We start from the raw sequence: 15,000 nt of genomic DNA on the forward strand, positions 1-15,000 counted from the left end.
GGAGGCTCAGGACAGGCACAGACGGGAGACTCTGGAGGCTCAGGACAGACGGGAGACTCTGGCGGCTCAGGACAGACGGGAGACTCTGGCGGCTCAGGACAGACGGGAGACTCTGGTGGCTCAGGACAGACGGGAGACTCTGGCGGCTCAGGACAGACGGGAGACTCTGGCGGCTCAGGACAGACGGTAGACTCTGGCGGCTCAGGACAGACGGGAGACTCTGGCGGCTCAGGACAGACGGGAGACTCTGGCGGCTCATTACAGACGGGAGACTCTGGCGGCTCAGGACAGACAGGAGACTCTGGCAGCGCTGGGCAGGAGGAAGGATCTGGCAGCGCAGGAGTGAAGGACGGGTCCGGCAGCTCCTGGCTGGCTCTGGCGGCACTGGACAGGTGGGAGCACCTGTAGGGAGAAGACGGAGAGACAGCCTGGTGTGGGGGGCTGCCACCGGAGGGCTGGTGCATGGAGGTGGCACCGGATAGACCAGACCGTGCAGGCGTACTGGAGCTCTTGAGCACCGAGCCTGCCCAACCTTACCTGGTTGAATGCTCCCGTAGCCAGGCCAGTGCGGCGAGGTGGAATAGACCGCACTGGGCTGTGCTGGCGAACCGGGGACACACATCGAGCCAGGTGCCACCCCACACCATGACTGACCCACCGCCAAATCGGTCATGCTGGAGGTGGTTGCAGGCAGCAGAAGTTCTCCACGGCGTCTCCAGACTCTGTCACATCTGTCACGTGGTCAGTGTGAACCTGCTTTCATCTGTGAAGAGCACAGGGCGCAAGTGGCGAATTTGCCAATCTTGGTGTTCTCTGTCAAATGCCAAATGTCCTGCACGGTGTTGGGCTGTTAGCACAACCCCCACCTGTGGACGTCGGGCCCTCATACCACCCTCATGGAGTCTGTTTCTGACCATTTGAGCAGACACATGCACATTTGTGGCCTGCTGGAGGTCATTTTGCAGGGCTCTGGCAGTGCTCCTCCTGCTGCTCCTTGCACAAAGGCGGAGGTAGCGATCCTGCTGCTGGGTTGTTGCCCTCCTACGGCCTCCCCCACGTCTCCTGATGTACTGGCCTGTCTCCTGGCAGCGCCTCCATGCTCTGGACACTACGCTGACAGACACAGCAAACCTTCTTGCCACAGCTCGCATTGATGTGCCATTCTGGATGAGCTGCACTACCTGCGCCACTTGTGTGGGTTGTAGACTCCGTCTCATGCTACCACTAGAGTGAAAGAACCGCCAGCATTCAAAAGTGACCAAAACATCAGCCAGGAAGAATAGGAACTGAGAAGTGGTCTGTGGTTACCACCTGCAGAACCACTCCTTTATTGGGGGTGTCTTGCTAATTGCCTATAATTTCCACCTGTTGTCAATTCCATTTGCACAACAGCATGTGAAATGTATTGTCAATCAGTGTTGCTTCCTAAGTGGACAGTTTGATTTCACAGAAGTGTGATTGACTTGGAGTTACATTGTGTTTAAGTGTTCCCTTTATTTTTTTGAGCAGTGTATATAAAGTGTAATATCGGGATGAAAACTAAACATTTGATACATTTCAGCTCTGTATCTGACATGGTAGAGGTGTCTTCTTTTTTTAATCCCATAACCAGGTGTGTGAGGTGTATATTTTTGTGTCAATGTTTAAGACTACCAAGAAACTGTGACCCTGTTTTAGCCTACTGCAGTAAATCAATGGTACCACACTGTGACCCTGTTTTAGCCTACTGCAGTAAATCAATGGTACCACACTGTGACCCTGTTTTAGCCTACTGCAGTAAATCAAAGGTACCACACTGTGACCCTGTTTTAGCCTACTGCAGTAAATCAATGGTACAACACTGTGACCCTGTTTTAGCCTACTGCAGTAAATCAATGGTACAACACTGTGACCCTGTTTTAGTCTACTGCAGTAAATCAATGGTACCACACTGTGACCCTGTTTTAGCCTACTGCAGTAAATCAATGGTACCACACTTTGACCCTGTTTTAGCCTACTGCAGTAAATCAATGGCACACAAACCGCGTGGATGGCTGACACCCCTCATCTAAGGTTGTTGTTCTGGAATGTTCTTTGTTTCCTCTCTCTCTCTCTCTCTCTCTCTCTCTCTCTCTCTCTCTCTCTCTCTCTCTCTCTCTCTCTCTCTCTCTGTCTCTCTCTGTCTCTGTCTCTGTCTCTCTCTCTCTCTCTCTCTCTCTCTCTCTCTCTCTCTCTCTCTCTCTCTCTCTCCTCCCATCCTCCATCTTTCCATCTCTGTGTGCAGACATGGATGAGTGTAAGAAGCAGACTGCTGATTGCCCCAACAACTTACCATGTGTGAACACCCCAGGGTCCTACGCCTGCATCTGCCAGTCTGGGTACAAACTAACAGAGAGCAGGTGTGAGGGTGAGAAACATGCTTTTATCATATGGGACTCCTTTCAACGTGTCACTTCAGTATAAGTGTTTGTGAGAGAGAAGTGTGTGTGTGTTTGTGTGTATGTGTGTGGTGAGTGAGTGAGTGATGGTGGTGGTAGGTGGTGGTGAGGTGAGTGGTGGTGAGTGAGTGAGTGAGTGAGTGAGTGAGTGAGTGAGTGAGTGAGTGAGTGAGTGAGTGTACTGTGTACTGGGCATGTGCACAAACACACCTGGTCTGATACACCTGTAACTGTCCGTCAGGGCTCAGTAACCACGGCAACAACTCTGTCGCCGGCACTGGTGAGGGGGCCGAGGCCATGTTATCCCTGACCCCTGACCTCTAACCCCATGACCTCTTCTTGTGGCCAAGTTCCAATACAGATGTCTGCCTGAACTCACAGGTGTACCCATAACATGAAATAGCAGCAATCTGATACCTGACTGAGCTGTCAGTGATTTACCCACTGCAGTAAACCAACAGCACATACACAGGTTGTTGTTCTGGAATGTACTTTGTTACTTCTCTTTCTCATTTTTCTTCTCACTGGGATGTGTTCAGTTGTCTGCCTCCTCCTCACTTCTCTCCTCAAGTGTTTATGTTAATGTTTGTGTCTCCTCTCTCTCTCTCTCTCTCTCTCTCTCTCTCTCTCTCTCTCTCTCTCTCTCAGACATAGATGAGTGTAATGTAACTGCTGGTATCTGTGGAGAGGGAGGGACCTGTCAGAACCAGGAAGGAAGCTACAGTTGCCTCTGTCTACCTGGATACAGTAATTATGGCAACAAACAGGCGAGGTGCTCAGGTGAGGACAGAATCTGGTACCATGATGCACTGCTTCCCACGATATGGTACAGTAAGTTACGAGAGGAACTAGAACAGGAACTAGAACAGGGTTCCTATATGAACAGTCTTTAATTACGGCTATATCTAACATAACATTACATACATCTATATCTAACTTAACATAACATACATACATCTATATCTAACATAACATACATCTATATCTAACATAACATAACATACATACATCTATATCTAACATAAGATACATCTATATCTAACATAACATACATCTATATCTAACATAACATAACATACATATATATCTAACATAACATAACATACATCTATATCTAACATAACATAACATTACATACATCTATATCTAACATAATACATCTACATAACATAATATAACATACATCTATCTAACATAGCATACATTACATAAATCGTTATCTAATATAACATACACCTACAGGCTCATGTAAAGTATTCGCCCTTGAACTTTGCGACCTTTGCCACATTTCAGGCTTCAACATAAAGATATAAGCTATTTTTTTTTTGAAGAATCAATAAAGGCAAGACACAACAAGGAAGTAGTGACATTTATTGGATATTTCAAACTTTTTAACAAATCAAAAAACTTAAAAATTGGGTGTGCAAAATTATTCAGCCCTTTACTTTCAGTGCAGCAAACTCTCTCCAGAAGTTCAGTGAGGATTCTGAATGATCCAATGTTGACCTAAATGACTATAATACATAAATACAATCCACCTGTGTGTAATCAAGTCTCCTGTATAAATGCACCTGCACTGTGATAGTCTCAGAGGTCCGTTAAAAGCGCAGAGAGCATCATGAAGAACAAGGAACACACCAGGCAGATCCGAGATACTGTTGTGAAGAAGTTTAAAGCCGGATTTGTATACAAAAAGATTTCCCAAGCTTTAAAAATCCCAAGGAGCACTGTGCAAGCGATAATATTGAAATGGGAGGAGTATCAGACCACTGCAAATCTACCAAGACCTGGCCGTCCCTCTAAACTTTCAGCTCATACAAGGAGAAGACTGATCAGAGATGCAGCCAAGAGGCCCATGATCACTCTGGATGAACTGCAGAGATCTACAGCTGAGGTGGGAGACTCTGTCCATAGGACAACAATCAGTCGTATATTGCACAAATCTGGCCTTTATAGAAGAGTGGCAAGAAGAAAAGCCATTTCTAAAGATATCCATAAAAAGTGTTGTTTAAAGTTTGCCACAAGCCACCTGGGAGACACATGTGGAAGAAGGTGCTCTGGTCAGATGAAACCAAAATTGAACTTTTTGGCAACAATGCAAAACGTTATGTTTGGCGTAAAAGCAACACAGCTCATCACCCTGAATAAACCATCCCCACTGTCAAACATGGTGGTGGCAGCATCATGGTTTGGGCCTGCTTTTCTTCAGCAGGGACAGGGAAGATGGTTAAAATTGATGGGAAGATGGATGGAGCCAAATACAGGACCATTCTGGAAGAAAACCTGATGGAGTCTGCAAAAGACCTGAGACTGGGACGGAGATTTGTCTTCCAACAAGACAATGATCCAAAACATAAAGCAAAATCTACAATGGATGGTTCAAAAATAAACATATCCAGGTGTTAGAATGGCCAAGTTAAAGTCCAGACCTGAATCCAATCGAGAATCTGTGGAAAGAACTGAAAACTGCTGTTCACAAATGCTCTCCATCCAACCTCACTGAGCTCGAGCTGTTTTGCAAGGAGGAATGGGAAAAAATGTCAGTCTCTCGATGTGCAAAACTGATAGGAGACATTACCCCAAGCGACTTACAGCTGTAATCGCAGCAAAAGGTGGCGCTACAAACTATTAACTTAGTGTTGTTGTATTGTGGTGTGTGTTGTGTAGTGTTGTTGTATTGTGGCGTGTGTTGTGTAGTGTTGTTGTGGTGTGTAGTGTTGTTGTATTGTGGTGTGTTGTGGTGTGTTGTGTTGGGGTGTGTGGTGTGTGGTGTGGTGTGTGGTGTGTGGTGTGTGGTGTGTGGTGTGTAGTGTTGTATTGTGGTGTGTTGTATTGTGTTGTGGTGTGTGTTGTGGTGTGGTGTGTGTTGTGGTGTGGTGTGTAGTGTTGTTGTATCGTGGTGTGTTGTGGTGTGTGTTGTGGTGTGTGGTGTGTAGTGTTGTTGTATCGTGGTGTGTTGTTGTGGTGTGTTGTATTTGTATTTATTAAGGATCCCCATTAGTTCCAGTCAAGGCAGCAGCTACTCTTCCTGGGATCCAGCAACATTAAAGCAGTTTTAAAACGTTACAAAACATTCACAGCAGATTTCACAACACACTAAGTGTGTGTCCTTTAGGCCGTTACTCAACTACCACATACAGTATCTACAGCACAACATCCATGTGCACTGCGAATGTTATCATGTGTGTGTGCATGTCTGTTATCATGTGTGTGTGCTTGTCTGTTATCATGTGTGTGTGTGTGTGCATGTCTGTTATCATGTGTATGTGCATGTCTGTTATCATGTGTGTGTGTATGCATGCCTGTTATCATGTGTGTGTGTGCATGTCTGTTATCATGTGTGTGTGCTTGTCTGTTATCATGTGTGTGTGTGTGTGCATGTCTGTTATCATGTGTGTGTGTGCATGTCTGTTATCATGTGTGTGTGTATGCCTGTTATCATGTGTGTGTGTATGTCTGTTATCATGTGTGTGTGCATGTCTGTTAGTGTGTGTGTGTATGCATGTCTGTTATCATGTGTTTGTGCATGTCTGTTATCATGTGTGTGTGCATGTCTGTTATCATGTGTGTGTGTATGCATGTCTGTTATCATGTGTGTGTGTGTGCATGTCTGTTATCATGTGTGTGTGTATGCATGTCTGTTATCATGTGTGTGTGCATGTCTGTTATCATGTGTGTGTGCATGTCTGTTATCATGTGTGTGTGCATGTCTGTTATCATGTGTGTGTGTATGCATGTCTGTTGTCATGTGTGTGTGTATGCATGTCTGTTATCATGTGTGTGTGCATGTCTGTTATCATGTGTGTGTGTGTATGCATGTCTGTTAGTGTGTGTGTGTGTGCATGTCTGTTATCATGTTTGTGCATGTCTGTTATCATGTGTGTGTATGCATGTCTGTTATCGTGTTTGTGCATTTCTGTTATCATGTGTGTGTGTATGCATGTCTGTTATCATGTGTGTGTGCATGTCTGTTATCATGTGTGTGTGTATGCATGTCTGTTATCATGTGTGTGTGCATGTCTGTTATCATGTGTGTGTGTATGTCTGTTATCATGTGTGTGTGTGTATGCATGTCTGTTATCATGTGTGTATGCATGTCTGTTATCATGTGTGTGTGTATGTCTGTTATCATGTGTGTGTGTGTATGCATGTCTGTTATCGTGTGTGTGTGTATGCATGTCTGTTAGTGTGTGTGTGTGTATGCATGTCTGTTATCATGTGTGTGTGTATGCATGTCTGTTAGTGTGTGTGTGTGTATGCATGTCTGTTATCATGTGTGTGTGTATGCATGTCTGTTATCGTGTTTGTGCTTATGTTTGTGTTGCTTCACAGTCCCCACTGTTCCATAATTTTTATCAATTTTTTAAGCGTACTTGATGTGGAAGAGATTTCCATGTAGTCATGGCTCTATGTAGTACTGTGTGTTTCCCATAGTCTGTTCTGGACTTGGGTATTGTGAAGAGACCTCTAGTGGCATGTCTTGTGGGTTATCTGACTAGTATGAAGATACACATCAATTGTTGTTGTGGTGCAGAAAATACACAGGTGTGTTATTTGTCATTGTGTTTGTGTTGTTGTGCAGGTGGGATTGTTTAGTTGCGTAGGTGTGATTGTGTTGTGTCCTGTTGTGTTATGTTATGTTGTGTTGTGTTGTGCTGTGTAGTGTCGATCCAGGTGTGATGGCAGTGTTTTGTGTTTCCTTCAGTACTGACATGTGACCAGTTTAAAGGGGATGAGACTCCTGGACAGGTGAGTTCAAAACCCAGGCACCTCTGTTTTAATTAATACTTTCAAGAACCATCTTCTGACACTACAATATATGTCCTGCTATAAATGTTTTTACTCACATGAAGTCAATTAACTTCTCCTCGCTCTCAGAATGTCCCAGGTTTAGCTGGTCTCCTGTCTCTGATGAGGAACAGCTGTCTGGCGTTAAGTAACTCTGGGGAAGCAGCTGGAGGGAGACTGACTGGAGAGATGTTACTGGAGGTAAACCACACACACACACACACACACACACACACACACACACACACACACACACACACACAGACACACACACACACAAAAACACACACACACGCGCGCACACACAGACACACAGACACACACACACACACAGACACACAGACACACACACACACACAGACACACACACACACACAAACACACACACACGCGCGCACACACGCACATCCACACACGGTGCAATCATGCATCCATGTAAACATATACACCTCGTTCACTCACTTCCTGTTTCCTGTTTCTACTTCCTGTGTGTAGAATGTCTTCACGCAGATAGATAGTTTCCTGTCTCAATGTATCCTAAGCAACAGCCGTGAGGTGAGTAGGTTGCTCGGCGCTGTGGAGGACGCCATGAAGCTCATAGCGCCGCAGCTCAGAAACAACCACACCACCATGGGAACAGACCGCGCAGGTAACACACACACACTCCTGAACACACACACACACACACAAACATGCACACACACACACACACACACACACACACACACACACACACACACACACACACACACACACACACACACACACACACACACACGCACACACGAACATGCACACACACGAACACACACACATGAACGCACATACACTCCTGAACACACTCACACACATCCTCCTTCACCTTTTCCCTGGTCCTTGTACACAGAGGCTGAGATTGCAGTGAGGAGGGGACAGACTCCGCCCATTGGGCCAATCAGCCTGGCCAATGACAACGCTAGACTGGACACCAGCTGGGAGACAGCCACCGGCAACGGGACGTACCCAGGTAGGCTACTCTTCATCATCATCATCATCATCACCATCATCTCGGGCCATTCCTCACAGACCTCAATTATTAAGCTATTTTTATTTATAGTAGTGCACATGTACCGCAGGTCACTGTGGACCTGTTCCCTCAATCGATTTTGGTTAATACACAAAGTAAAAGCCTCCTAGTGAATCTGTTTAGAATAACCAAGCTCCTATTATTGATATATTATAAGTATTTAGAACATCAAGTCAAAGATATCTTAAATCATTCCCCCACATTTGTGAATAAAGATCTCGTCACCACCTCTGTTGTGTACCAGTTCACCACTGGCCTGAAATAAACCCTCAATTCAGAGGTCAGGTCTTTGTCTTACGGATCCTGGATCTGCCCGTGCACGGTTTTCAGCAGTTCCTTGGGACGACAGAGGCAGGTATTGAGATCCGGCTCGAAGGACCAAATTGTTACGAGAATTATGTTCTCGGTATTCATAATCCAATTCAATTGAACTACTCGGTCTACAACCCCGAATTTGTAAGATACTGGTTGAATGAAACAGACGGAGGCCCAGCTAAAATAGTCAAAATGTTTATTCACGAGAGCGCTTTCATTTTATACAGACTCCTTACGCACATACTTTCACACACAAACAGACTCCTTACGCACATACTTTCACACACAAACAGACTCCTTACGCACATACTTTCACACACAAACAGAATCCTTACGCACATACTTTCACACACAAATAGAATGTATCCTACACACATACTGTCTCACTACCCAGCCGACAGAGATTGGGTAGACCTTGAGACATTGAGACGTAATCCCCATCCTCTCCCAAATCTCTAGTCAGGTTGGCACTGAATTTGGCTCAGACAGTCTGTGTTTAGGATACTATAAAGTCTTATTGTACAGATATATTGTTTTACCCTAATTCTGACTAAAACTACACTCACAAATATATAATTTTACTGACTAAAACTACACACATCATTAGAATAATTTCATGACTCTCGTCAATTTCATACAATTATATGGTTTCAGGGTGGAATATTCTAATCATTCATTTAAACATATAAATTCCCTCAACACTAAGTACTCTAACTTTTAGTACCAATAACTTTTCAAAACTACCAATGTTGCCCAGAAATCTTGGATTCTGGATTTTCTGTTTATTCCCTCTTTATTCCTGGAATCTTCCAACCAGGAAACCTGAAAAATCTGAGAATTCTGGGAAAGGTACAAGACATTCTGGTAACTTGTTTCTTTCTTTGCTTCACAGGTTTCTCTCTGGCTGGGTTGGTGTGTTACAAGACAGTGGAGAGATATGTCAACGACTCCTTCCAGTACCTCACAGACACAGACACAGACACAGACACAGACACAGAAACAGACACAGACACAGACACAGACACAGACACAGCAACCGCCACGGCATCAAAGCCTAACTTCCAGATCAGTTCCAAGGTGGTAACAGCTTTTGTCAGTAACCCAGCAACAGACCAACTCACCCAGCCTGTCATCCTCACCTTCAAACATCTACAGGTATCATTTAATAATATTATAATAGCTGATGTTAATATATGATGTATGTAAATATTATAGTATATTATAATAGCTGATGTTAATATATGATGTATGTAAAAATTGTAACATAACACAATATTGTAACATATTATAATCGTACATCTACAGCTAGGACTTTTTCATATCCTGACAATGGCCTAACATAATCACGATGGCCTAACATAATCACGATGGCCTAACATAATCACGATGGCCTAACATAATCACGATGGCCTAACATATTCACGATGGCCTAACATAATCACGATGGCCTAACATAATCACGATGGCCTAACATAATCACGATGGCCTAACATATCGACGATGGCCTAACATAATCACGATGGCCTAACATATTCACGATGGCCTAACATAATCACGATGGCCTAACATAATCACGATGGCCTAACATAATCACGATGGCCTAACATAATCACGATGGCCTAACATAATCACGATGGCCTAACATAATCACGATGGCCTAACATAAGCACGATGGCCTAACATAATCACGATGGCCTAACATAATCACGATGGCCTAACATAATGACGATGGCCTAACATAATCACGATGGCCTAACATAATCACAATGGCCTAACATAATCACGATGGCCTAACATAATCACGAAGGCCTAACATAATCACGATGGCCTAACATAATCACGATGGCCTAACATAATCACGATGGCCTAACATAATCACGATGGCCTAACATAATCACGATGGCCTAACATAATCACGATGGCCTAACATATTGACACTCTTGCTGCCTTCTGAAATGAAGAAACATTTCTCTAAGAAGTGCTTAGCCTCTCTCTCTCTCTCTCTCCCCCCCCCAATCCCAGGTGAGGGCAGAGTCATCAGAAATGAACTATACCTGTGTGTTCTGGCGTGTCCATGAAGAGGGAGGGGCGTGGTCAAGTCATGGCTGTACCAAAGTCACGTCTAACGCTACACACACCGTGTGTTCCTGTTCCCACCTTAGCAGCTTTGCTGTTCTCATGGCCCTCTACCCTGTAAAGGTACACACACATATATATATATATACACACACACACACACCGGATGATGTCAAGTCGGTTAGGAATTCTACTTTGTGCATGACACAAGTAATTTTTCAAACAATTGTTTACATACAGATAATTTCACTTATAATTCACTGCATCACAATTCCAGTGGGTCACAAGTTTACATACACTAACTTGACTGTGCCTTTAACTGAGGATAGCTGAAGATGCTTAACATTAACTGAGGATGGCTGAAGATGCTTAACATTAACTGAGGATAGCTGAAGATGCTTAACATTAACTGAGGATAGCTGAAGATGCTTAACATTAACTGAGGATAGCTGAAGATGCTTAACATTAACTGAGGATAGCTGAAGATGCTTAACATTAACTGAGGATAGCTGAAGATGCTTAACATTAACTGAGGATAGCTGAAGATGCTTAACATTAACTGAGGATAGCTGAAGATGCTTAACATTTGAGGATAGCTGAAGATGCTTAACATTAACTGAGGATAGCTGAAGATGCTTAACATTAACTGAGGATGAAGATGCTTAACATTAACTGAGGATTGAAGAACATTTAACTGAAGAGGATAGCTGAAGATGCTTGAGGAAGCTGAAGATTAACTGAGGATAGCTGAAGATGCTTAACATTAACTGAGGATGGCTGAAGATGCTTAACATTAACTGAGGATGGCTGAAGATGCTTAACATTTAACTGAGGATAGCTGAAGATGCTTAACATTAACTGAGGATAGCTGAAGATGCTTAACATTAACTGAGGATAGCTGAAGATGCTTAACATTAACTGAGGATAGCTGAAGATGCTTAACATTAACTGAGGATAGCTGAAGATGCTTAACATTAACTGAGGATGGCTGAAGATGCTTAACATTAACTGAGGATAGCTGAAGATGCTTAACATTAACTGAGGATAGCTGAAGATGCTTAACATTAACTGAGGATAGCTGAAGATGCTTAACATTAACTGAGGATAGCTGAAGATGCTTAACATTAACTGAGGATGGCTGAATATGCTTAACATTAACTGAGGATAGCTGAAGATGCTTAAAATTAACTGAGGATAGCTGAAGATGCTTAACATTAACTAAGGATGGCTGAAGATGCTTAACATTAACTGAGGATAGCTGAAGATGCTTAACATTAACTGAGGATAGCTGAAGATGCTTAACATTAACTGGGGATTGCTGAAGATGCTTAACATTAACTGAGGATTGCTGAAGATGCTTAACATTAACTGAGGATAGCTGAAGATGCTTAACATTAACTGAGGATAGCTGAAGATGCTTAACATTAACTGAGGATAGCTGAAGATGCCTAACATTATTAACTGAGGTCTTTGTCTTAAATGGTGCAGATGGGTCTTCAAACCAAACTAGCTAACTTTGTTAACAGGGTAATTCTCTCTTTCCCTCCCTCCCTGCATCTTGATGTTATACAGTGGTGATTTTAGCATGTTAATCTTGGGGGGAAAACCCAGATAAATGTGAGATGCATGTCAGCAAGCCACTACACAACACAACACTAAACAATACATGAATTGCACTATAATGGTGAGAAACGGTGACCACAAACTGTTAGGGCCTACATAAAGCTGTCCCAACAGCAGTCCAAACACCTTACCACTGCTACACCTGGCTTTCCGCTGAGCCTTGTCTGGCAGCGAAACAGTTTATTCAGCCTCATTTTACTGCCTTTAAAAAAAAGACATAGCCGATATGGCTGTCTTGCTTAAACAAAATTGGTTTCTACTGACAATTGAGATGTACAAACTATGGCATAAGGGGACGACAAGCGGATAAGAGGCCATTTTGATTAAGACATTAATGAGCGACGACGGACGTGGTGAATATAACTATTTGTTCAGCAATTTTGAAATGTACATTGATAGAATTCAGAACATGGGCCATTCTTGCAGTGTTCTCCCTCTACACCAAATCAGAACCATAGGATAAATAAAGGGGGCATATAGACAATGAAAGCTCTTACAATATTCAATGATGACATTTCTCTAAAACAGGTTATAGGCTACATGTGCACCACCAAGTCAGAACAGTAGGCAAAATAAAGAGGTGAAAATAGACCAAACTACTAGGGTGAGGCACATTGAACGCCGTTTGGGTCTTTGATGTCAATAAAGATACACTTCAAATAACACTCTTCTATTATAGAATGTTGTGTGTGCTGAGTTCGCGTGTATGTGCCAAGTGCCACCACTACTATCAGTAGCATTGTCAAAACTATACACAAAAAGTTATAAACGGCCACGAACGATGTGTTTACAATCCTGCGTTGTTACAAATAGGCCACATTATTAAGGTGAGGCACATGGGCAAATAACAGCTTACTACACAACATACACTTAGTACTACATGCTTAGCTACAGTATACATATCTCCCTGGCATATTACATCATTTATACAGCAGCATACCAGACATTTTTGGACTCATCTTATGAAGGTGGCAAGGCTTTACTTTGTGAGCAAATTTTATCATCAAACGTTGTCATCAAAGTCTGGCCTTCTCTGGATTTATGGTGGGAACCCTGAAAAAAACCACACACAGCCAGTCCATTGAAATCAAGCTAAAGATTGCTTTGCATTGCTTGCAGTTAGCTACTGATTCCTTACAAACCACTTACTGTTGGGTTAAGATGGCGCCGGAGAAGAAGACAGACGTTTTACGTTCCCCCAACCAATTGTGTTTTTTTGTTTGTTTATTTGCATTGAATGACCTGTATTCCGCCATAAGCAAACCCAGAGTTGACGCTCCTAGTACCTGGGGACTTTAATGCAGGGAAACTTAAATCCATTTTACCAAATTTCTATCAGCATGTTAAATGTGCAACCAGAGTGAAAAAAAACTCTGGACCACCTTTACTCCACACACAGAGACACATACAAAGCTCTCCTCGCCCTCCATTTGGAAAATCTGACCATCATTCCATCCTCCTGATTCCTGCTTAGAAGCAACAATTAAAGCAGGAAGCACCAGTGACGAGATCAATAATAAAGTGGTCATATGAAGCAGATGCTAAGCTTCCGGACTGTATTGCTGCACAGACTGGAATATGTTCCTGGATTACTCCGATGGCATTGAGGAGTACACCACATTAGTCATTGGCTTCTTCAATAAGTGTGTCGATGACATCATCCCCACAGTGACCGTACGTACATTCCCCAACCAGAAGCCATGGATTACAGGCAACATCCGCACAGAGCTAAAGGCTAGAGCTACCGCTTTCAAGGAGCGGGACTCTAACCCGGAAGCTTATAAAAAATCCCACTATGCCCTCCGATGAACCATCAAACAGGCAAAGCATCAATACAGGACTAACGCGAAACCCAAACCGGCTGCGCGGGTGGTGTTCTGTCCTCCCACACCAAACGCGATCGACACGCAGGTTAAATATCAAAACAAACTCTGAACCAATTACATTAATTTGGGGACAGTTCGAAAATCATTAAACATTTATGACAATTTAACTTGCTAGCTTGCACTTGCTAGCTAATTTCTCCTATTTAGCTAGTTTGCTGTTGCCAGCTAATTTGTCCTGTGATATAAACATTGAGTTGTTATTTTACCTGAAATGCACAAGGTCCTCTACTCCGACAATTATTCCACACATAAAACAGTCAACCAAATCATCTCTCTTCCTTTTAGGCATTTTCTTCTCTTGAGTTTATATTGCAATTGGCAATATTTCATAAATTAGGTGCATTACTGCCCCTGACCCCGTTCATCTTTCAGTCACCCACGTGGGGATAACCAATGAGGAGATGATACGCGGGTACATGCTTCTATAAACCAATAAGGAAAGGCAGGTCTTGCAGTGCGATCTGCGTCACAAATAGAACTGACTTCTATTTTAGCCTTTGGCAATGCAAACGCTCGTTGGCATGCGCGAACAGTGTTTGTGCAATAATTGAATAATATAGATTTCTACATTTTTTTGCAACTCTTGCACACGCTACGCGAGCAGTGTAGTCAGCCTGTAAGATCGAATCATACTACACCGACTCTGACACTCGTCGGATGTGACAGGCCTTGCAAACCATTACAGACTACAAAGGGAAGCACAGCCGAGAGCTGCCCAGTGACACGAGCCTACCAGACAAGCTAAACCACCTCTATGCTCCCTTCGAGGCAAATAACACTGAAACATGCATGAGAGCACCAGCTGTGCTGGAGGACTGGTGCCCTCGCA

General features: G+C 43.4%; 1 protein-coding gene across 2 annotated transcripts in view; it reads left to right on the forward strand.

Annotated features, from left to right (window-relative positions):
- The window catches only part of LOC135560022 (adhesion G protein-coupled receptor E1-like), a 32,213-nt gene that overhangs the window by 8,871 nt on the left and 8,342 nt on the right, over positions 1–15,000 (forward strand). Inside the window, exons 4-11 of one of the 2 annotated variants that reach the window (XM_065001012.1) lie at positions 2,264–2,386; positions 3,066–3,197; positions 7,123–7,166; positions 7,296–7,406; positions 7,701–7,854; positions 8,092–8,211; positions 9,479–9,741; positions 10,609–10,785. In XM_065001012.1, coding sequence (XP_064857084.1) covers positions 2,264–2,386; positions 3,066–3,197; positions 7,123–7,166; positions 7,296–7,406; positions 7,701–7,854; positions 8,092–8,211; positions 9,479–9,741; positions 10,609–10,785 — 1,124 coding nt within the window. The remainder of the gene's footprint in view (positions 1–2,263; positions 2,387–3,065; positions 3,198–7,122; positions 7,167–7,295; positions 7,407–7,700; positions 7,855–8,091; positions 8,212–9,478; positions 9,742–10,608; positions 10,786–15,000) is intronic. The other variant, XM_065001013.1, reaches the window with a different exon arrangement.

Source organism: Oncorhynchus nerka, linkage group LG15, assembly GCF_034236695.1.
Source record: "Oncorhynchus nerka isolate Pitt River linkage group LG15, Oner_Uvic_2.0, whole genome shotgun sequence".
NCBI classification, from domain to species: Eukaryota; Metazoa; Chordata; class Actinopteri; order Salmoniformes; family Salmonidae; genus Oncorhynchus; species Oncorhynchus nerka.